The sequence below is a fragment of the Amphibalanus amphitrite genome, unplaced genomic scaffold, assembly GCF_019059575.1.
Source record: "Amphibalanus amphitrite isolate SeventyFive unplaced genomic scaffold, NRLGWU_Aamphi_draft 001543F_arrow, whole genome shotgun sequence".
NCBI lineage: Eukaryota > Metazoa > Arthropoda > Thecostraca > Balanomorpha > Balanidae > Amphibalanus > Amphibalanus amphitrite.
Window position 1 is genome coordinate 83,422 of NW_024883036.1, and position 21,512 is coordinate 104,933.

The 21,512-nt window shown below is 50.1% G+C and overlaps 2 protein-coding genes across 2 annotated transcripts; one reads left to right on the forward strand and one right to left on the reverse strand.

Annotated features, from left to right (window-relative positions):
* LOC122373733 lies at positions 1-4,351 on the reverse strand. The gene is made up of 3 exons (XM_043352080.1): positions 4,086-4,351; positions 3,272-3,803; positions 1-120 (listed from the first exon to the last, which is right to left on the reverse strand). Exons 1-3 carry the CDS (start codon positions 4,154-4,156, stop codon positions 1-3), a joined length of 723 nt encoding a protein of 240 aa, XP_043208015.1. The 5' UTR covers positions 4,157-4,351.
* Positions 4,352-18,553: 14,202 nt separating this feature from the next.
* Positions 18,554-21,471, forward strand: LOC122373728. The gene is made up of 2 exons (XM_043352074.1): positions 18,554-19,152; positions 19,290-21,471. The coding sequence occupies exons 1-2, from the start codon at positions 18,973-18,975 to the stop codon at positions 20,919-20,921; spliced, it is 1,812 nt and encodes a 603-aa protein (XP_043208009.1). The 5' UTR covers positions 18,554-18,972; the 3' UTR covers positions 20,922-21,471.
* The last annotated feature ends 41 nt before the right edge of the window (positions 21,472-21,512 follow it).

Consider the following 21,512-nt stretch of genomic DNA (forward strand, 5'->3'; position numbering starts at 1 on the left):
TCACACTGGCTCCTCCGTGTCCTGTTGCTGGAGCGCCTCGGCCACTGCTATGGCCCTGCTGATGAGACACTGCTCCGGCGCCGTCTCACTCCAGCAGTTGATGAAGGCGTCCAGGTCGGTCTGTGGACAGTCTAGGGTGTATCGTCGAATTTTGATTTTTTTTAATCGTGTTCACTACTAAATTTTATTGGTCCCTGGCATGTTTGAAGCCGTAGGATACCAGTCAAAAAAATCTGGGACGAAAACCTAGCCTGCTGCGAGCGGTTGAACGGAAGCCTGTCGGGGCGGCGCCAGGCGTTGAAGTCTCCCCGTTAGTTACGCGCACACTAGCACCACGCAGCGGCTGGCGCCGTGCCGCCGCGTTCCCGGTCAGCCGTGTTTTAGCGTTCACTGACGGGTCGAGGTGATTATTCTAAGCTTTCCTAAGAAGCTTTCTGCCCCGCAGCTCATTATTGAGCAAGAATATCGCACAAACTGCATAGAACATTGACATGCAGGTTGTCGGCACATCGGAGAAGGGGATGCTTTGGTTAATGCCTCCTTTAATAGGAAGAGATTGTGGAAGAACAACACATTTCTTTTGGAAATTACTCATCCTCCTTCTTCCTACGTGCCTGCTTTAGTAATCGAAGTACCCCTATTGACTCTACGTTCTTGATTCGGCTGTGGATTTTATGCATGGAATTCCGCTATATTATATTTTCTCGCTAAATGTCTCCTGAGCTATATTGAGGCGTCACGGGACAGCAATGCTCAGCACACAACCGCAGAGAAAAAGTCAATGTGGCCATGCGTTTTGTATGCCAAAATGTGTGAGCCTTGGTGGGTACCAGCAGCCGTTGTCACCATTGTAATTTTCACGACTTTATCTTTATAAGGATGCAATTTTCCACTTCCTAGTTCCCAGACTGGGTTTGGAGATATTATAGTTTTACAGAAACATTTGGGAATGTCTGTAATGTAAGTTAAAGCGAATACCGAAAGGAATCCACATATTTTCGATTTCCTGTATGCTGTATTGCTTACGTCATGCCAGACGTCATGATGGCATGGTTGCGATTGATGGTATGTCGGATGGTCAGGGTACGAACTCACGGTAAGTCAGCTTGGCTGGCAGGCATCAACAGGCACAATACTCTTACACTGATATCGTCACCCTCAGTTATTCGTCACCATTCAGCAGCAGGCCCAGAGCTTCGGGCTTTGAAACGTAAGGTACAGGTGTAGGAGCAAGACATTGCGCCGATTCGAAGGGCTGGAAGGGCAGCATCGCGGGGGCTGGAATGCGCCTGAGCGGCTGAGACCATCCCATTGGGACGGGGGTGTTCTGAGTGCACTCAGCCGCTCATGCTGGGAAATGCATCCAATGGAGCTCTCCCCCCATCCCCCCGTTTCGAATGATTAGGGTGACCTTTAGTCTAGAACAAGGCAGGATGACTGTTGGCTGGTCCCGAGGATAGATACAAAGGACAGGTAATGACATCATATAATGAATCGAAGACGGCCCCGGTCCGATCCTCTGATAGAGGTTCAACACGTATCCCGTTGTGGACCATTTCGTTTTCCTCCACCGTAGTTTTTGCACCGACCTGAACGGGTTGGAAGGTAACGATGTTCAGAAACCATTAAGATCGTAATTGTATATTCGTTGTATATTCGTTCACTGAACAGGTAGGACAGGTTCAACACAGTCAAAACCTCATCCTATCATCCAATAATTATAAAGTAGTCTTCATGGAATGGAAAGGCTAACCTAACTCAACGAATATACAATTACGACCTTAATGGTTTCTGAACATCGTAATCTTCCAACCCGTTGAGGTCGGTGCAAACACCACGGTGGAGGAAAACGAAATGGTCCACAACGAGATACGTGTTGATGAGCCTCTATCAGAGGATCGGGCCGGGGCCGTCTTCGATTCATTATATGATGTCATTACCTGTCCTTTCTATCCTCGGGACCAGCCAACCACCATCCTTCTTTGTTCTAGACTAAAGGTCAGTCTAATCATTCGAAACGGGTGGGGATGGGGTAGAGCTCCATTGGATGCATTTCCCAGCATGAGCGGCTGAGTGCACCCAGAACACCCCCGTCCCAATGGGATGGTCTCAGCCGCTCAGGCGCATTCCAGCCCCCGCGATGCTGCCCTTCCAGCCCTTCGAATCGGCACAATGTCTTGCTCCTACACCTGTGCCTTACGGTTCAAAGCCCGAAGCTCTGGGCCTGCTGCTGAATGGTGACGAATAACTGAGGGTGACGATATCAGTGTAAGACTATTGTGCCTGTTGATGCCTGCCGGCCAAGCTGACTTACCGTGAGTTCGTACCCTGGCCATCCGGCATACCATCAATCGCAACCATGCCATCATGACGTCTGGCATTTACTAAGCAATACAGCAAACAGGAAATTCGAAAATATGTGGATTCCTTTCGGTATTAGCTTTTAACTTACATTACAGACATTCCTAAATGTTTCTGTAAAACTATATCTCCAAACCCAGTCTGGGAACTGGGAAGTGGGCAATTGCATCCTTATAAAAATAAAGTCGTGAAAATTACAATGGTGACAACGGCTGCTGGTACACGCCAAGGCTCACACATTTTGACATACAAAACGCATGACCACATTGACTTTTTCTCTGCAGTTGTGAGCTGAGCATTGCTGTCCCGTGACGCCTCAATATAGCTCAGGGGACATTGAGCGAGAAAATATAATATAGCGGAATTCCATGCATAAAATCGACAGCCGAATCAAGAACGTAGAGTCAATAGGGGTACTTCGATTACTAAAGCAGGCACGTAGGAAGGAGGATGAGTAATTTCCAAAAGAAATGTGTTGTTCTTCCACAATCTCTTCCTATTAAAGGAGGCATTAACCAAAACATCCCCCTTCTCCTATGTGCCGACAACCTGCATGTCAATGTTCTATGCAGTTTGTGCGATATTCTTGCTCAATAATGAGCTGCGGGGCAGAAAGCTTCTTAGGAAAGCTTAGAATAATCACCTCGACCCGTCAGTGAACGCTAAAACACGGCTGACCGGGAACGCGGCGGCACGGCTCCAGCCGCCGCGTGGTGCTAGTGTGCGCGTAACTAACGGGGAGACTTCAACGCCTGGCGCCGCCCCGACAGGCTTCCGTTCAACCGCTCGCAGCAGGCTAGGTTTTCGTCCCATATTTTTTTGATTGGTATCCTACGGCTTCAAACATGCCAGGGACCAATAAAATTTAGTAGTGAAGACGATTTAAAAAAATCAAAATTCGACGATACACCCTAGGACACGCTTCCAGGATGTCCAGGAGGGTGTCGCTGTCACCCATCTCGGAGATGGCCGTCTCCAGCTGGGCGCGATCCACAGTGTCACCCTCGGCCAGCGAGACGTTCCTCATGGCACAGCCGGTGACGTCCACGGCAGCGGCCAGCAGCTCGGAGCAGTTGAGCGCGCCCCGCCGCCACCAGCCGCCGGGCAGCGAGCCGCCGGGCTCCTGCAGGCTCTCGAGCAGACAGCGGCGCCGGCTGCTCCACGGCAGCAGGTTGGCGAGCGAGCACCTCCGTCTGCGCAGCAGGCCACTTCTGGCGCGCCGGCACAGCGCGGCGTCCTCATCTTGGAGCGCGCAGTCGAGCTTGAGTCTCCCTTTGATGCAGGCCAGGAGGAACACGGGCTGCTGCTCGGCGGTCAGTTCCTCGGGCAGGGCGCCCAAACACGCGCTGGAGCTGGTTTGCCAAAGACTGATCAAATCAGTATCACTGGTGAGGCTCTCAATGGCAGCGTCTAGAGATTCTTGGCTGTTTTCAATGGTTAGGCTGCAAAGTAAAACGGGATGAATAATGTTTTCGATAATATGTTTATCCGCCTATCAGCCTAATGTGTTACCTCGCAACAACAGTCAACAGCATTTACTAAGCACGACTGTTTCCGCTTCCGCAGAGGAGATAACACCGTGCACCACGTCAGCCATGAATATGTCTGCATTTTGCAACACCTTCTATCGATACCCGATCATGCTTATTCGTCACAAAGGTTTTGAAAAAGGAAAAAGAAACGACAAACGTAAATGAATCGTTGGGATGCATAACGAAACTTACTTGTTAGCAACACATCCATACAGAGCTGCCTTCCACGCCAGCCATGCGCCGCGGCCGCGCTGGCCACCCATCAGGGAATCACGGCACTGGCGCACTATGGCACAAACGGCCTCCACCGTCGCGCCATCGTCATCAGGCGCGCACGTGCGGGGCACCAGGAACCGACTGAAGCGGCCACCGCCTCGACTGCCACCGTGAGCTGAGGAGGACACAGAAACATGAGCGGGGACTCACTAAGGAGGCGCGTGAGATTCACTTATTCATATTGATCGGGCCTTCTCATAAAATGGCACGTTACTACTGCTCTTGATGTATATTTTTCTTTATGCAAAATGCGCCATTAAAATATTTTTTACCCGTGCATTACAATCATCAGTTTACTCGAGGTTCGAGCCTACGACATAGCAGCTGTGATAAAATCAAATCACTTAGGACAGAATCTACAACTGTTTCAATGAAGAGAGGGAAGCGGAAAGATTATCTTTAACTACGAGGTGTGGCTAAAAAGAAACCGGACTGCTCATTCTGGCCATAAAGTAGGGGGCCGGAAGACTAGCGAGACAGTTGACATTAATATTTATCATATTGTCGTGATGTGTGCCAAACTGCATCCCGATATCGCTATTATTCTCCTTTCCACAGCTTTTTGTTTTATTGATGACGCTGACGCTGGTCATTCTGGTCTGGATGTCGTCGACCGATTCAAAATGGGTTTCCTTGACAACGTTTTTCATTTTAGGGACTAGAGCCAAAAGTCACAGGGAGGGAGTTTGGCGAGTAAATAGGGTGCTTGTGCACCGTGACCTGCTTTTCGCCAAAAAAAAACTGCTTGACGCTAATGGCAGAATGCGCGGGCGCGTTGTCGTGATGCAGCACCCGGTTCTTGGCTTCCCAGAAATTCCACTTGGTGCGTCTGACTCGTGAGATGAGGCGTCCCAGGTCTTCCTTGTAGAAGTGCTGGTCGACTGTGGTGCACATCCGGCACGAACTGTCGGTGAACGAATCCCCTATGGTCTAAAAAGACGATCAATGTCGTCACCACCCTCGAATTCGACATGCGCGCGGACGTTGATGGACCTCCAGACCTTGGGGTCATTACCGACATCCTCACGACCAGTGCTGAACCTCCTATGCCATTCAAGCACTTGCATGTGACACATGACTTGCTCCCCATAAACAGCCTTGAACAGATTCAGCGTCTCTGTTGGACTTTTCTCCAGTCTGGTAAGGAACGTGATGTTCCTTCTTTTCTTCGACGCTCATTGTAGAAGCCTGGCGGTGACAAGGCCGTCAAACATCAATAAAACAAAGAGCTGTGGAAGGGAGAATAATAGCGATATCGAGATGCCGTTTGGCACACATCACGACAATATGATAAAGATTAATGTCAACTGTCTCGCTAGTCTTCGGGCCCCCTACTTCATGGCCAGCACGAGCAGTCCGGTTTCTTTTTAGCCACACCTCGTACATATTTAACCAATAAGTTTCCTAACTTTTCACATATACTTGGCTTCGCGTAAAAATTAGCAGATAGAGACGAAGCATTTACAGCCCTCGAGTTGCTCAATTTTACACGTACCCTAAAAAGTAATAGTCCTGAATTAAACGACCTTTGACCTGTGACCTCCCCCTTGAGACAATACCAGGCCAAAATGGCAATTCAACGCTGTTTGTGCTAGAGCACTTCATGGGCCGGATAAATCCGTTATCCACGGATAAATCCGCGGACCGGATAGGATTGGATTCTAAATTTGTTAAAAAAGAACGGATATGGGCGGGCCGGATTTGGGAATTGAAGGTTGAACCCGGATCAAAACGGATCAAAATTTTAACATTCAACATTGAAGTTAAAAATTAACCTAATGTGTTAAGCGGCAGGATGATACCTAGTTTACCAATGTGGTGATTTTCATGTGGTTTTAGGTTTATAAGCATGGTTTTTGGAACCATGATGGTCTGTGAGATGTATGGCTGTCTGGTCCCTTAGATTGAATTTGTTAGTCCAGTTTTGGGTGAAACCAGTTATTGGTGAAACGGATTATTACGGATATTTTTTGGAAGTTTGGCTGCAATACGGGCCATGGGTGGGCCGGATTCTGATATTCAAAGAAAGGCGGATAATGGGCGGATCTGGATATGACTTGCCGGATATGGGCCGGGCCGGATCCTAAAAAGCCTATCCGTGAAGTGCTCTAGTTTGTGCCATGGTTTATGGTGGCTTTCAAGGTCCCGTGAGGGTCAGATCAAGGTCATTGCCCTTTGGAGACCTAGGTTGACCATTCAATTTTACTTACTTTAAAGGAAGTTTTTTAACTGATTTCTAACAAAGCACTCACTTACGCATTTCGAAACCAGTTTGTGAGCGCATGGGGCACATGTTGCGAAGCTTTCATTGGCGGTGAAAACCTTTCAAGAATTCCCAACCGGACGCCTGATAGTTGACCCGACCTAACCCGACGTATGTATGCCAAATGCACAAAGGCATCCTTATCGAGCAACATAAATGCTAAATTTAGAATCGTACCCCAAAATACGCTAGAAAGAGCTAGCGTATTTTGAAGTTCTAGTAGGACCTGATACCCCGACCCTGTGTTCATTGACCGCTTGGAAAGTCAACCAATGACCCGGGATCTCACACTTGGGTATAGAATTAGCTTCCCTCTTGTCGCGAGGACTTCACTCTTGATTTTCCGTGAAGCTTAAGCTCGATCAGGGACCGATCACCGACCGATTGGAGGTCTTAACAACCCCCTCCCCCTCCCCCCGTCGTGCACTGCGGCTGTGAAAACGTGCCAATACGGGCGATGGTTGAAATTAGGCATAGCCAAAACCTGAATCTATGAACTGCCCAATATGGCACGCAAAGGTACTCGCCATGAGTCCAGCCCAGCAGCAGAGCCGCCACCAGGAGCCGCCCGGCGAGGCCGCTGTGCAGTGTCGCCATGCCGCCGTGACGTTCTCTGACTGCCTGGAGAGGAGTGCCGAGCTGTGCTGCGTGTGAGGGCCGCGCTCCGCTGCAACTGTGCGCTGCCGCAGCCGCTGGGTGTGCGGCAGACTCACACAGGCCTCCGCAGCTCGGGACCGACGCGACGGGCGCGGCTCGGCAGCTAGCCATTGTGCTACATGAAACGGGCATTTTTGTGCTGCTATTGCAGATGCTTATGTAATTGGTCAGCGCCGTCGAAAAAAAAAACGGAAGCTCCCAGGTGGAAAGATTCGTCACCATATCGCTGCATTTTTCAATGGCCGTGTCTAGGTGTTCAATCTATGTACGAAGCGGGACTGCTGGATTTAAAAGCCCTGCTGAGGGTAGGGGATGTTTGAATATAGTGACGTAAGTGACGTTTGAAAGAGCGTTAAAATTCATGAAGGAATTGCTTCAGTCATTCTAGGTCACGTAACTCCAGTCTCTAGGAATATAAGGACATCGATGATCGAGCCAACTTTTACGCACTCCTGTGCTGTCAAAAGATGCAGAATGGCCACTAATTGCACTGCACTGAAAACAATTGAAACCGAGGCCGGCAAGTAAACATGTGCCCATCTGCCACTACCATTTTTAACACTCGCCGGACCTATTGGTTTTCTACATACATACCCCTCGGCCGGCGCGGCCGAGGGGAGGCGGATACGAACCCCCCCCCCTCGCCGTTTCGCCCCTGGTAGAGCTAGCGGGTCGCGGAAAAAAACGAGCGTGTGCGCCGTTACGAGACGCAAAGATTGATACCCGATTGTTAGGTCCTAGGTCGGCCGGTGTCCTCTGAGGCCAGGTCAAGTACGCCAAGGTACGGCTCCGTTTTTTGGTGAATAACTTCGCAAAAAACGGCCGCAGAGCCGCGATTTTGGCAGCATCTTGTTTGCCTCGCTCAGGCGCGTCGAATGATTTAGTTTTTGTTTGGGTGAGGTCATCTTAGGGTGTTGACCACGGGTCACCGTCAGGTCAGCGCCCCCAGGTCACGAAATTGGTCAAAGGGGTCATGTTGCATATCATTTGACCCCGCAGGTCTTCCTGAGTCAATTGATGGCTTTCCCGACTCGGCAGCTCAATTTGATTGGGAGTTATTGACAAAAAAATAATATGACCCCAATGACGTCATAAATGACGTCACATGAAAGGTCCCCAGCAGTTTTTTTTTACAACAACAATAACATCTAGCATGTCTTAACCCGCGCCCCACTGGGGTCTGCGTATAACGCGTCCTACTAGGGGAGGGCTATTCATTGCCCCCCTCCTAACTTCGAAACTACTGGGCCGATCGTCAAAATTCAAACGGCTTGTGATAGCCCCGTAAAAACTGTTACTTGAAACTTAATTTTATTGACCTCAATGTCACCGATAACGTCACAGGTCAGGTCAAAATAAAAATTATTGATGTTTGGCTTGTTCACATTTTGGGCTCTAGCCGCCGTCGCCCTCGCCGGACCTATTGGTTTTCTACATACGCGCCGGCCGAGGGGGGGGGGGGGTACGACCCCCCCCCACGCCGTTTCGCCCCTGGTGGAGCTAGCGCGTCGCGGAAAAAACGAGCGTGTGCGCCGTTACGAGACGCAGAGATTGGTACCCGATTTTAAGGTCCTAGGTCAACCGGTGACCTCTGAGGTCAGGTCAAGTGCCCCAGGGTACGGTTCAGTTTTTGGTGAATAACTTCGCAAAAAACGGCCGCAGAGCGCCGATTTTGGCAGCATTGTGTTCGCCTCGCTCAGGCGCGTCGAATGATATACCTTTTGTCCGGGTCAGGTCAACTTGGGGTTTTGACCTCAGGTCAAGGTCAGGTCAGCACCTCCAGGTCACGAAATTGGTCGAAAGAGGTCATGTCGCATATCATTCGATTCGGCAGGCCTTCCTGAGTCCATTGGTGCCTTTCCCGACTCGCTAGCTCAATTTGATCAAGAGTTATTGACGAAAAACTAATTTGACCTTGATGACGTCATAAATGACGTCACGCAAGGTCAACATTGCAAAAGTGACGCATCTAACCTTGCAAGGAGTGCATAAAATCACGATTCTGTGTGCTTGAGATAGTTGGAGATCGTTCCCGGCGCCAGAATAGCAGTTTGAATTTTTCCCCATTGACTTATAATGGTGAGGTCACGAAAATGACCTGACCTCATATGACCTTTAGGAAAAATCCGAGATATACAAGTTGTGGGACTCATAATGGATACTAGATCCTGCAAGTTTCATTTCCCTGTGACATCTCCTCTGGCAGTGAGGGCGTTGCGAAGTTGCGACATCTGAAGACCGTGCAGAGGTTCACTTATGACGTCATAGGTCAGTGACCTGACCTGACCCAAAAATGCGGTTGGTGTCAAAAGATCCGGCTTGGATCAAAGGTCAGGTATGCCAAGTTTCAGCTCTCTATCGCCAGCGTGTTCGGAGCTATCGCGAAAAAACCCTATGGGGGGGCGGCACCCGCCCCCCCCCCCTCGGCCGGCGAGGGTTAACCCTATTCCTGTCGGGGGGGGGGGCTTTAAGGCCCCCCCTTCAGGTTTTTCTTGTGCCATTGCCAAACGCCGCAAGACTGAAAGCTCATACTCTGTGAAGTTTTCTAAACATTCATTGCGCACATTTTGACAAAAAAAGTTGCCGGGTCAGGTCAGGTCAGGTCACCAGAGGCGGTTTGGTGACCCCACCTCAGAAACGTTTGCAATCACGCCAGAGCTAGAGTTTTTGACCGATCAATTTCTTCTCTTCAGGTTTTAGTAAGGGTACCAGTATGTGCAATTTGTATATCTCAGAATTTTCATATCTGTGACCTGAGGTCAGGCCAGACTCGTGACCTTTACATTGCAAGCCAATGGGAAAATATTGAAACGCCTCCTGCTTCGTGTAAACGAGTCAAAACCACCCAATTCTTTCAGTATTATGAAAGATTATCTCATCGGTGGTGATCCTGGTGCCGCTAATTGACAGGGGCACCGGCAAAGGTCATCTGAGGTCATGTGACGTCATAAATCGTTTTTTTTTTTCTGTCAATAAATCACGACATGATGGTGCTAAAGACTTGTAAGTGGTACCACACTGCTCGCCTGGTCAAGGCACGTCGTTTGGTATGCAGCATGACCATACCCCACAACCTCATTGATAATGACCTGACCTTGACCTCAGCCTCAGGTCAAATTTCAAATTGACCTGTGAAGGTCATCACATACTTATTTTGCATTGCCTCGGCGAGAGCAACAAAAAAATGTATTGGTTTTATGTCTCTATGTTTCTTAGTTTAAAAGTTATATAGGTAACTAATTCCCAAACATTTTATCGTTGATGTCTGATGACCTCTGGTGACCTCAAAATTGACCTGACCTGAAAATGTTTTATGTAAAAGTTGTAGATCTTTAAACGACCTATCAAACGCCGTTTGCCGTTTGTCGCTGCAATGTGTAGTTTTTGAGATCTGAAGGGGGGCCGAATCGGCCCCCCCGCCAGTTTCTTGTCCCGGTAGAGCCCGCCAGGAATAGAGTTAACACGCGCACCAACGGGGGGGGGGCGGATATCCGCCCCCCTGAGGTTTTTCGCGGATAGCGGGAAAACCGCGGCGCGTAGCGCCGCGAAATTTGGTACGACTATTCTCTCATTAATTTTACACATAGTGTGCAAGTTTGAACCTCATAACTTTTAAGGTCAGGTCCATAGGTGGGCATCGTTCCCCAAAATTGTAACTTCGTTACTCGTTCCTCCGTTCCTTCAAAACATGACTTCCGTTACTCGTTCCTCCGTTCCTCTGCATATAATGTAACGGAAGTTCTTTAGTCCGTTTCTCCGTTACCGCAAAAAAAAAACGTTAAAATGTTATGTATATCACATATTTTTTTAGACTATTCTGACACAAACTAAACCTACCGAGAAAGAGGAATGCCCACCAAATCTACCAAGACAGCGGGCACTGATTGGACACTAAACCTTGGAACGTCTGGTGGTACTGATGCACATCACTTGTCCCCGGCCAGATGCCGGTTGCCCTTCACGAACACTAGACGTTCCAGGTTGGCATCTGAGAGCATAGGCGGCGGAACGGGGGGAGGGCACCGGCGCACCGTGCCCCCCTTTGATTTTGGCATTTTAACATTAGCCCTATCATGGATGAGATAACACTGAGATAACATCATTATCTCCATCCATGGCCCTATGTTCGTTGCATGGAAGGAATGGGACCAAAATTCGGCAGTGCCCCACCCCCTCTCCCTTAATTAAAGATGTTCCGCTGCCACTTTCTGAGAGGGTAGCCCTTTTTGCACGTAGCACATCGTTTCCCATTGAAACATGCGCTAGATTGAGGCGCTTGAAGGACGCCCGTGTTGGACTTTGTGAACACATACTGCAACGCCGGCTCTGTGGGTTAGCTGAAAGATCAACCCGCTCGGACAACGAAAAGTAACGGAGGAACGAAGGAACGGACTAAACTGTAAAGTGTAACGGAGGAACGAACAACCAATGTAACGGAAGTTACTTGGTCCGTTACCCTTCTTAAAATGTAACGAGTCCGTTCCTCCGTTCCTAAAAATTGTAACGGCGTTCCGGAACGGAGGAACGGAGGAACGGATCGTGCCCACCTATGGTCAGGTCACCAGGTCACTTTGAATGACCCAACCTCAAGTCACTTTTTTGTATGTATGTATGTATGTATGTATTGACGATCAAGAGCAATCCACAATCGGCGTGGCGATTAGGGGAGAGTGGGGTAATTTGGCCGGTGGTGTAAATTGGCCGCCCCCACCTGTACGATGTCTAATAAAAGTGAGTGAAATAACTCTAGTCTCTATTCATGTGTCATGGGTAGAAATAACTGGAGGACAAATGTCAAAACTTTACCCCTCGTCGTTTTATTCAAAATTAATAAAACGTTAATTTCATTAGAAAATGGTAAATTTTACTTCTGTTTACAAAGTTGTATAACATGTAGTATTTGGGCTCAAAACGAATTCAGACATTATAGCGCCACTCTTGGGGGTGTTCCGCGGTTCCAAGAGCAATTTCATCTAATTCCGTACAGCCGTGATGACTTTATACACAAAAATTTTCAGAATGGCAATATGGGGTAATTTGGCCGGGACTAGCGGGGCAACTTGGCCGGTGCGCTCATGGTCACTATGCTGGGACGGCCGAGTTTTCATGGTCAATTGTACCATAAATGACATGATTCATGACCAACTTTGACTACTTTGATGCCTTACTTCCGATTGGTCAACTGTAAGAGCATGTGACGTCATCAAAGGTTACCAAACGTTTTTTGCTAATAAATCCTTACATAAAAAATGGTACAGCCGCACAAATGGTCTCATTCTGTTCAGCTCGCCAAGGCGCATCGAATTATATGCATGATGACCTTGAACTCACGTGACCTTGAGGTCAAGCGACCTGAGGTAACGTGACCTGAGGTCAACCTTTGAGCTTGACTTCTCGAGGTCAACACATATATGTTTCGATGCGGAATGACGCGAGAATCACGATGGTACTCGAAGTTTTGGCCTAGCTTGATTACTTCAAAAGTTACTTGTAAAAAACTGTCTTCGCATCTAGAGCCGCTAATTTGGCTATTTTGACCCCTGTGACCCCATGAGTCAACCTCCAAAATGTGGTAAATGCGTCATAGGACACACGTCATTGCTGAATCTGAAGCTGACTCGCAATCTAACAGAAAATCCCGACCGCAAACTAACACCGGCCAAATTGCCCCACACCCCCGGCCAAATAACCCTGCTAGTTGGACAATTTGGCCGCCTTGCAGACCTTTGTAATACGTCACAATTTCAATATAAGTAATTATTCTATCATTTCAAGGTCACTGTCCAGTAAAGTAAAATGAATGCGACACCTGCCAGCGTTGAGAAAATGCAGAAATGTGTCGTCAGTTTTAAGTTACATCGTTTTCTAAAAAAGCGGCCAAATTACCCCACTCTCCCCTACACTCCGAGTCAAACATATATTTTGCAACTTTGTCACCGTGCCAGAGCTACAGTAGATGTCGGAGGCCTTTGAAAGTCGCAGGGGAAAATCAACTCCCTGTTTTTACCACTAAAACTGGTCGGAATGGCCCCATATACCATACATGACTTCATATACGATCAACCTTCACTACCTTGAGGTCTGTTTTGCTGTTGGGCAGCTGTAAGGTCATGTGACGTCATCAAAGGTTTTTTGCCAATAACTCCGTACAGGAACAAGATACAGCCGCGCGGATGGTCTCATTGTGTTCAGCTCGTCAAGACGCATCGAATGATATACATGATGACCTCGAGGTCACGTGACCTGAGGTCAACCTTTAACCTTGACCTTTCGAGGTCAACATATATATATATATATATATATATATATATATATATATATATATATATATATATATATATATATATATATATATATATATATATATATATATATATATATATATATCATTCGATGCGGATGGACGAGAGGATCACGATGATGCCCTTAGTTTGTTCCTATCATGACTAATTCGAAAGTTATTCGAGAAAAACTCTCCATATCTAGCGCCGCCATTTTGACTTTTTCGACCCCTGTGACGTCATCTTTGACCTGACCTGAAAATGACCTGGGTAAAAATTGTAGACCTTGTCCGTACGTATCCGATGCCGCTTACCGCTTGTCGCTATCTTGCTTCGTTCTCGAGATCTCGGGGGGGGGGGCGGTCATCCGCCCCTCCCCCCGTCGGTACGAAGTTGGCGCAGACCCCCGTCGGTGCGAGTGTTAAAAGTCAGATCAAGCTCAGTTTTGGGTTTCCCACTCGTAAGCAGATGCTTTAGATACCCTGAGGGTACCAAACTTGTACTTTAATCTTTAGATCAGGGTCAGGTCATCACAGGTCACGGAAATCTGATATCATACGTCGGTCACGTGACACATGTTGTATGGTCCATTCAGACCATAGATTTCGAATTCAATGTCGTTTATGTCATTCGAAGTCATTTTGAGTTGAATTTAGCTTAGATCAGGCTACTTTCAGGTCAAAAAGGTCACATTTTGAGGTTGAATATTGGAACAAAAAAGTGTCTATCGGATGCGGTTTGAGCTCAGTAACACGATGCTGCCATTCATTTTGGTGCACGATGTCAAATACGTACTGAAAAATTGATTAGAAAAAATTATATTTGTGAAATATTGGCTATAATGCGTATAACTTGGCCATTTTTGAAGATAACCGACTAAGTCATAGCGTGTGTTCTATCACATATATTCCGGTTTTATCGAAAATTCAAAAACGTTTTGAAAAAGGATAACAATATAAATTTTGAATTTTAATATAAATAATTTTCGAAATTTTCAATATTTTGACAATTTGAGATAGCAGTTTGATAGCGCAGTGTATTTTGAGCCCTCCCATGCAAAGAAATTGGATCTAGCTTAAAAACTGAGCTCTTGGGAGCGATTGCCGTGTTTCAATGTTTTGCGTCCAAATCGGCCGAACATGACGTCACTCTGACGTCATTTCCGGCCGACCTATGGTAGCTACGAAGCTCATATTTTGACACAAGGTGTCAAATTGATGCAGCCGAAGGTACTGCAAGTTTGGGCTTTGGCGTCGGCGCGGGTTAATAGAGACATGCTAGAGCGATGAAAACACATTAGCTGTGTTCAGCTTGATACGGATCGACTAATATCCCGACTACAAGAATCGTGATAGTCACACGTGGAAAGACAGGCATTGACTACATGGAGCAGGATGGGGCCCATGGCTTCGAAAGAAAGGAGCAGGGCGAATACAGACGCCGTCAGGTCCACACGCACCGGAACGCTTCATGGAGAGCACCACCTCCCGCAGCTCCGCCAGTGTCTGTCTGACTACATGTCTGACTGACAACCACCTTCTCTCTTCATCCCAGCACGGTTTTCGTCCTCTTCACTCTACCGAAACCGCTCTGCTCTCTGTAACTAATCGTGCTTTTTCCAACATGGACCGTGGCCTTATCTCCCTCCTCTGCCTTCTGGATCTTAGTAAATGTTCTGATGTCATTCCTCACTCACTGCTAGCTTCCAAGCTCCAGCTCTATGGCATCCACCCGACCTGGTTTTCCTCCTACCTCACCGGCCACACTCAGTCTGTCGGTATCTCTTCTCCTTCCGGTGACAGAGCGGTTTCGAGGCCCCTTCCCAGGGGCGTCGTTTTGTATAGGCCTGGTAGGGCCCGAGCCCTACCAATGTTTATTTGGGCCCTACCAATGTTCGCTGAGCCCTACCAATCTTTTGTTACTTATCAGTTGGTAAAAAATCAAAATAAACAGATAAGCAAATAAGCATATATGTACATTCCTCACAGATGTGTGTGGCCTGTGGGCCGTAGGAGCTGCTGTCGCGAACCCTTCGCAAGCCGGCAGGGGATTCTTAGGGAACGGCAAGGTGTCCTCACTCCTCAGGCCGGCAAAGGGTCTTCAGAGGCCGGCAGCACCTTCAGAAGTTCAGTGGGGTCCTTAGAGAACGGCACGGTACTCTCAGACTCCGGTGGGATCCTCAGAATTGCCGGTGTGGGCCACGCAAAAGTCACTGGTGCCACCAATGGGCCCTCAGAGGCCAGCAAGAGATTCTCAGAGACCGTGAGGGGCAGGCTGGTAAGGGGCCCTTGGCGGCCTCTTAGGGCCTTAACTGGTGACAAGGGCTCTCAGAAGCCGGCGTGGGCATCTTACGGAGATCTTAATACGCTACTTAGGGGCCCATGAGATGCTCTGACGAGCCCTGTGGGGTCCCTTTGAGACGAAATATGGCCAGCGTGGACCCTCAGCGGCCGATTGGCGCCGCAGGGACCCGAAGGGCCCCCTGGACCCGATGGGAGGGGCATGCGCCCCCTGTGCCCCCCCCCCCCCCCCCACTTGGCTACGCAACTGGAATCTATCATGTTATGTTTAAGATCTCTGCAAGATGTATCCCCCGTTTGCTGACTCTGCAGAGAAAAGGCAAGCTCGAAAGGAGGCTTAGCGCGGTGTTTGGCCCCTTTATCGAATATCTAGAAGATGTCATTGACTTGTCACCGTAAAGGAATTGTGGGTGTCACACGTTGACACTGAGGGACACCGTGCCGAGTTGCGCAAGTGGAAGCACAGTGCACACCGAGTAACGGCCACCAAATGAGTGGTACGAGTTGAAGTTAGTCGGCAAAGTGATAGTGGTTACATTTTGGAATGCCGACGGGGCTCTGCTTGTCAACTTTCTAAAACAGGGGCGCACAATTGATGATGTGCGTCCATTCGATAGACATCGAGGAGAGGCTATAGGGAAGCTGACATAAAGTGTGCACCTGACCCATGGCCACGCACCTGCGTACATGCGCGGGGTGACGATCAGTGAAGCGATGAAATGTGGCTTCGAGTTGTTGGCGCATCCACTTTTTCCGAACCCTGCACTCTCTGGTTGCCACCTCTTCCCCAACATAAGGAAATTAGCAGTGGCAACTTCGCTGACTGCAGGGAGACTAAAGCAGCCGTCTTGGACGTGGGATGGGTCCAAAACCCACTTGATTATGAAGACTTTGAGGGCTCTCCCGAAGGCCGAAGCGCTGCGCGAAATGTGTTTGTCTTAGCGGTGGTTATTTGAATAAATGAACTTTTAGGTCGAATAAGTGGATGACGTATCTCTCTGCTTCTTCATGGTCGGGCATGTAACTTTCTGAATGCCAGCTCGTACTGTCATCCTTTTATTTTGGCAAGCAGGTCTTTCTAACTATCGTGGTGTTTTGAGACCTCGTTAGTTGTCGAACCCTGCAATTGGCGTGGGCTTTCAAAGCCGTTCCTGGCCCCGCAGCCGTCTTTTTCATTCGGCTTGGGCCATCAAAACCGTCCCTGGCCCCTTTCAGCACAGCCGTGCTTTTAAGTCGGCGTGGGCCTCTTTCAGAATGGCGTGCATTCCTCCAACACTATTATAACTGCCTATTTAACTGCACGTTTTGTGCATGGAGCTCGTTGAGGACCTAGATTTCCAAAATGTTTTTTTTTTAGATTTTGGTTTGTCTTGTCAATGACCAGGGCGAAAAAATAAGTGGCCGAAATCCGATGAGAAAGGCAGATTTGGGGGTACCCTACCTTTTAAGCCCCGTCACATATGGCCGGCCGCCGCCTTTGGGCCCTACCAATCATTTTCGGAAAACGACACCCCTGCCCCTTCCTAACACCATGGGAGTCTTCCAAGGATCAGCCCTCGGTCCTCTGTTATTCACCATTTTTGCCAACGACCTCAGTCTGCACGCGCCGGACGCTCATGTGAACCAGTACGCTGACGATACCCAAATCCTTATTTCCGATACCAAGCACAATCTTCCTTACCTCATCCAACGCATGGAGTCTACCCTCACCTCCTTGGCATCGTGGTTCCATGCCCACAGACTTAAACTCAACACGTCCAAAACGGAAATCCTCCTCCTTGGCACCCGACAGAATACCAGAGATCTCCCCCCTGTCAGCGTGCGGGTCGGTGGCGGGACCGTTCAGGAGAGCCCATGCGTTAACCCTCGCCGGCACAGGGGGGGGGGTTGATGCAACCCCCCCCCCTAAGGTTTTTCGCGAATAACTCGCGTAAAAAGCGGCCGATCGCGACCAAACTTTCAGTACCCTCGCATTGATCTTTTCGTAAAAACGGCTATTTTTGGAGTTTTTGCCCTCTGGAGGCTAAACTGTTGATCTGAGGTCAAATCTGAAAGCATTAATCAGAAAGGTTATAAAAGGGCTATCGAATGCGCTTTTCCGCGGCGCTGCAGCTCTTTCGGTTCCCGAGATAGCCGTTGGCAGTTTCCAAAATGTTGAAATAGTCAACATTTTACCTTTGGTGACCTCTGGTGACCTGACCTTTGACCTGACCAAAAAATGACCGAAATGTTTTCGTCCTTATTTTGGACGTTCTTTCGATTGCCGCTTACCGCGTGTCGCTACGTGGCCCAGGAGCCGAGTTAGAAGAGGGGGTGTTCAGACACTCCCCCCCCCCGGCCCGGCGCGGAATCTCAGAGCACCGGCCCGGCGCGGGTTAAGTGACCTTGGTCTGAAATTTTCACAACATGAGATATTTGCGAAAACTCGCAGGAGGTGTTGACCCTCCCCCCCCCCCCCCCCCCCCCCAGCAGGGCACGGGTTAAATATACCCGATCAATCTGAAGCTTCACAGGTATTTGATCATCGTTTTACACCATATTTCGGCCTCCGCTCGTTTAAATATTCACTTTCAAATGCTACCTACAAATAAGGACACCTTAGGCACCGCTTTACCCGCCGGCCTCTGGTTAAATTGTTTTCAGCATGTGCCGCCGAGTTGAAAAAGATGCTTGTAAAATGCAATGCTCTGCCCATGGGCCGAACAATCTCGAGTCTGTCGTGATCCAAACAAACACGTGTGACGTGGGCCAGGGGACGCTGTGACGATAGCTGGACCGACTGGTTGGGGACTCCCCGGCCCTGGTTCTTCCCCGCGGGATGATCTGTATACTGTATACATAAACAATCTTCCCTTGCAGCTTGCTCATGGTATCGGCACTGGTGCAGTCGCGCATGATTCAGCGGGCCCCTTATCGGTGCTGCAAAGCCCCCCGCCTTCCTGGGGCCGGCTCAGAGCCTCAGTGGTGTCTTCGGCCGGCGGTCGGCGAATTCCGATCTCCTCGGCTCCTCGGCTGTCGGCCAGAGAAGAGTCGACGGCAGGAGCTGGAGCTCAGACCGAGCTGCTTGCTGCCTGCTGACATCTCTCTGACGCTACAGCCCAGCCAGTGCCGGTAAAAGACGCAGACGTTCAGCAGAAGGAGCCCGTCAGGAGACATCGCTGTGCCATCAGGAGCCGCCGCCGTGCCATCAGGAACCGTCGCCGTAACATCACGAGCCGACGCCGGGTCACCCAGACACCCAGCTCACCTCGAGGACAGAGTGCCGATAGTGATCGAAGACCAGCGGCGCAGAGCGTCTGACGATGTTTGGCGTAACTGCGCTGGTCGGAGCTGTCCTGTCCACGACTAGGCTCGGCCCGCTGGCCGTGGCACAGGCGAGGGGCCAGGTGCCGACGCCCGTTCGCCAGATGAAGTGTTGTCAGGCAGTGCCCGACTGGGTGACACCAGCCAGCCTGACCTGTACCTGCACACGTGATACAAAGGTGAGACGCGCGTTATGAGCACAAAGTTCTGCGATGTGGGAGTATATAGGTACCCATTATGTTAGCCGACAATGTTCAGTCAGACAGTGCTCCTAGGTATGCATCGACCACTAAATTTACCCTTTATTATTTTTCAGATTCAGCTCCATAAGGACGACATCCCGGGCTCTGTACAAAGGATCGCCATTTCTAACATGGGTGATGTAGAAATCCACACAGGAGCAATCTTCGCCCTGTCGAGTCTGACCAGTTTGACCATCGGACGCAGTAAATCGGTGAGGGTTGTCGGCGACGGACTGGCCCTGAGTGAAGACTCCCGACTGAAGCTGCTGGAAATGTCGACAATTGACACCGTCAAGATGAATGGCAACTCGCTGTCGGGACACTGGGGTGCCGCCTCGACGATTAAGTTCCGGAACATTTCGAGTTTAACGTTCTCAGAAAATGCCTTCAGTCATGAGTCGACCTCCAAGGGCCCTGTCGTTGAGATAGCTGATATAGGCGAGTTTTCTTCTAACGGTGCCTTTTCAGGACCAGTCGCAATGCTCACTCTGAAAGAGGTAAGAGATGCCTTGACCTGCTCACCGAAGACATTTGGTGAACGCATTCGGCATCTGAAGCTAGAGCGCGTAAGGATATCAGAGGTGGAGAGAGAATGTTTTGCAGGAGGCGGCCACAGCGCACTCGTAAGCCTTTCGATCCAGTCTTGCGCGTTAACCAACATACGCCTATTAGCGATCCTGGGCGAAATTGAGCGGCTGGATGTCGAAAACAGTTATATCGGGAGCATTGCCGAGAGCGCATTCAACGTCACCGTGTCTAGCGCGAGTATCACCGACTCGACGGTAGCCCACCTGGCGCGGAGCGGTCTGCAGATCTGGGCGCGGCACTCGATCAGTATCAGCGGCCTCTGGGTGAACCGTTTGGAGCGGGGAGCGCTGAAGGAGCTGCGGGCCGCCGGCGGCGACTCGGCCACCGCGGCGCTCCGTCTGAGTCGGCTGAGGGTCGCCCACGTCGACCCCGGCTCTCTGCAGCTGCACCCGTCCGTGGAGCCGTGTGTGTCGGCTCTGGAGGTCGGCAACGAACGGCCGCGGCCCTGTCCCGCGGAGTCGATGGTGCGGCGACTGGTGGACAGCGACCCCCACCGACCGCTCTCGGCGGCTGAGCAGCTGGTGCTGCGCCAGCTGCAGCGGCCCGACAGCTGCCCGGCCGACCAGCCCGGGCCGGCCGGCTCCGACTGCGAGGGCGTCCGCTCGGCCGTCTCTGGGGTGGCAGCGGCCGCCGCGGCGCTGGCGCTCCTGTCTTTGGCACTGGTGGTCGTGATCGCCCTACTGGTAGCCGGCCGACGCCGTCCGTTTGGTGGCAAGACGCTGCGGTCGGCGGTCGGCACCAAGAAGCGCGGGCTCGGTACCGCTGCGGCGGGGGCAGTGAACGGCGGAGCCGGGTCGGCCGCCAGCTCCCTCTGCCACGACACGACAGTCGAGTTCGGCTACAGCTCAGTTCAATGCCGACCCACAGCGGCGGTGGGCGTTCCCGCCTCCGCCGGCGACTGGGACCCATATTCCGAGGTCACTCCTTGCGTCTCCACCGGCGGCCGCGATCTGTACTCCGAAGTCACTCTGCCACTATCCGAGCGGAAACGGCAGCGCTCCGGCACCCAGTCACCGTCCATAGAGGACCAGCCGTCAGCCCCACCTGTGCCGCCGATAACTCTGGAGCGGCTGAGGCCACTCACCGACGCAACTCACCGGTCACCAGTCGTAGACTGAAACGGAGGCGGGTCCCCGGAGGTCAGAGACCAGGGTTGAACTGACGCCCGGGCGTCAGTAGGTATGTTCTGAACTCGGCAAGAGAAAAGTGGCATAACCTCGCAATACCAGGAATGACGAAGCACTGTTGCGTAAATGATTTCATTTGCACAACGTTAACACTGCTGCTGTCGGATGAAGGGCTCATAAAGACCGACGATGGCTGTCATGTCCTCGGATTTTGGCACTCAGCTACCAACGGGGTATTGCTTAACCAACGGGGTATTCAGCTACCAGGTAGACCACTTGCCAGTATGGTATGCAAGGTACGTTTCAGCATGGTGCTTTTCAAGGCGTGCGACACATATGTACGCACTTGGTCGGTATTGTATATGTCTTTTAATTCACGGTCTAGCGACAACAAAGTTTTTTTATAGCTTTTGTTACCCTGCTGTAGTCAGTCACAACAGATTGTGGCATGACTGTATGAGAGTTCCTTACATATTATAAGCCTGGAAAGACTAACTACTAAACGGCAATGCGTGAATAAACAACACCATCGCAACAAATACGGCTTTGTAATGCATACATACTCGCATGAAGCATGGCTCC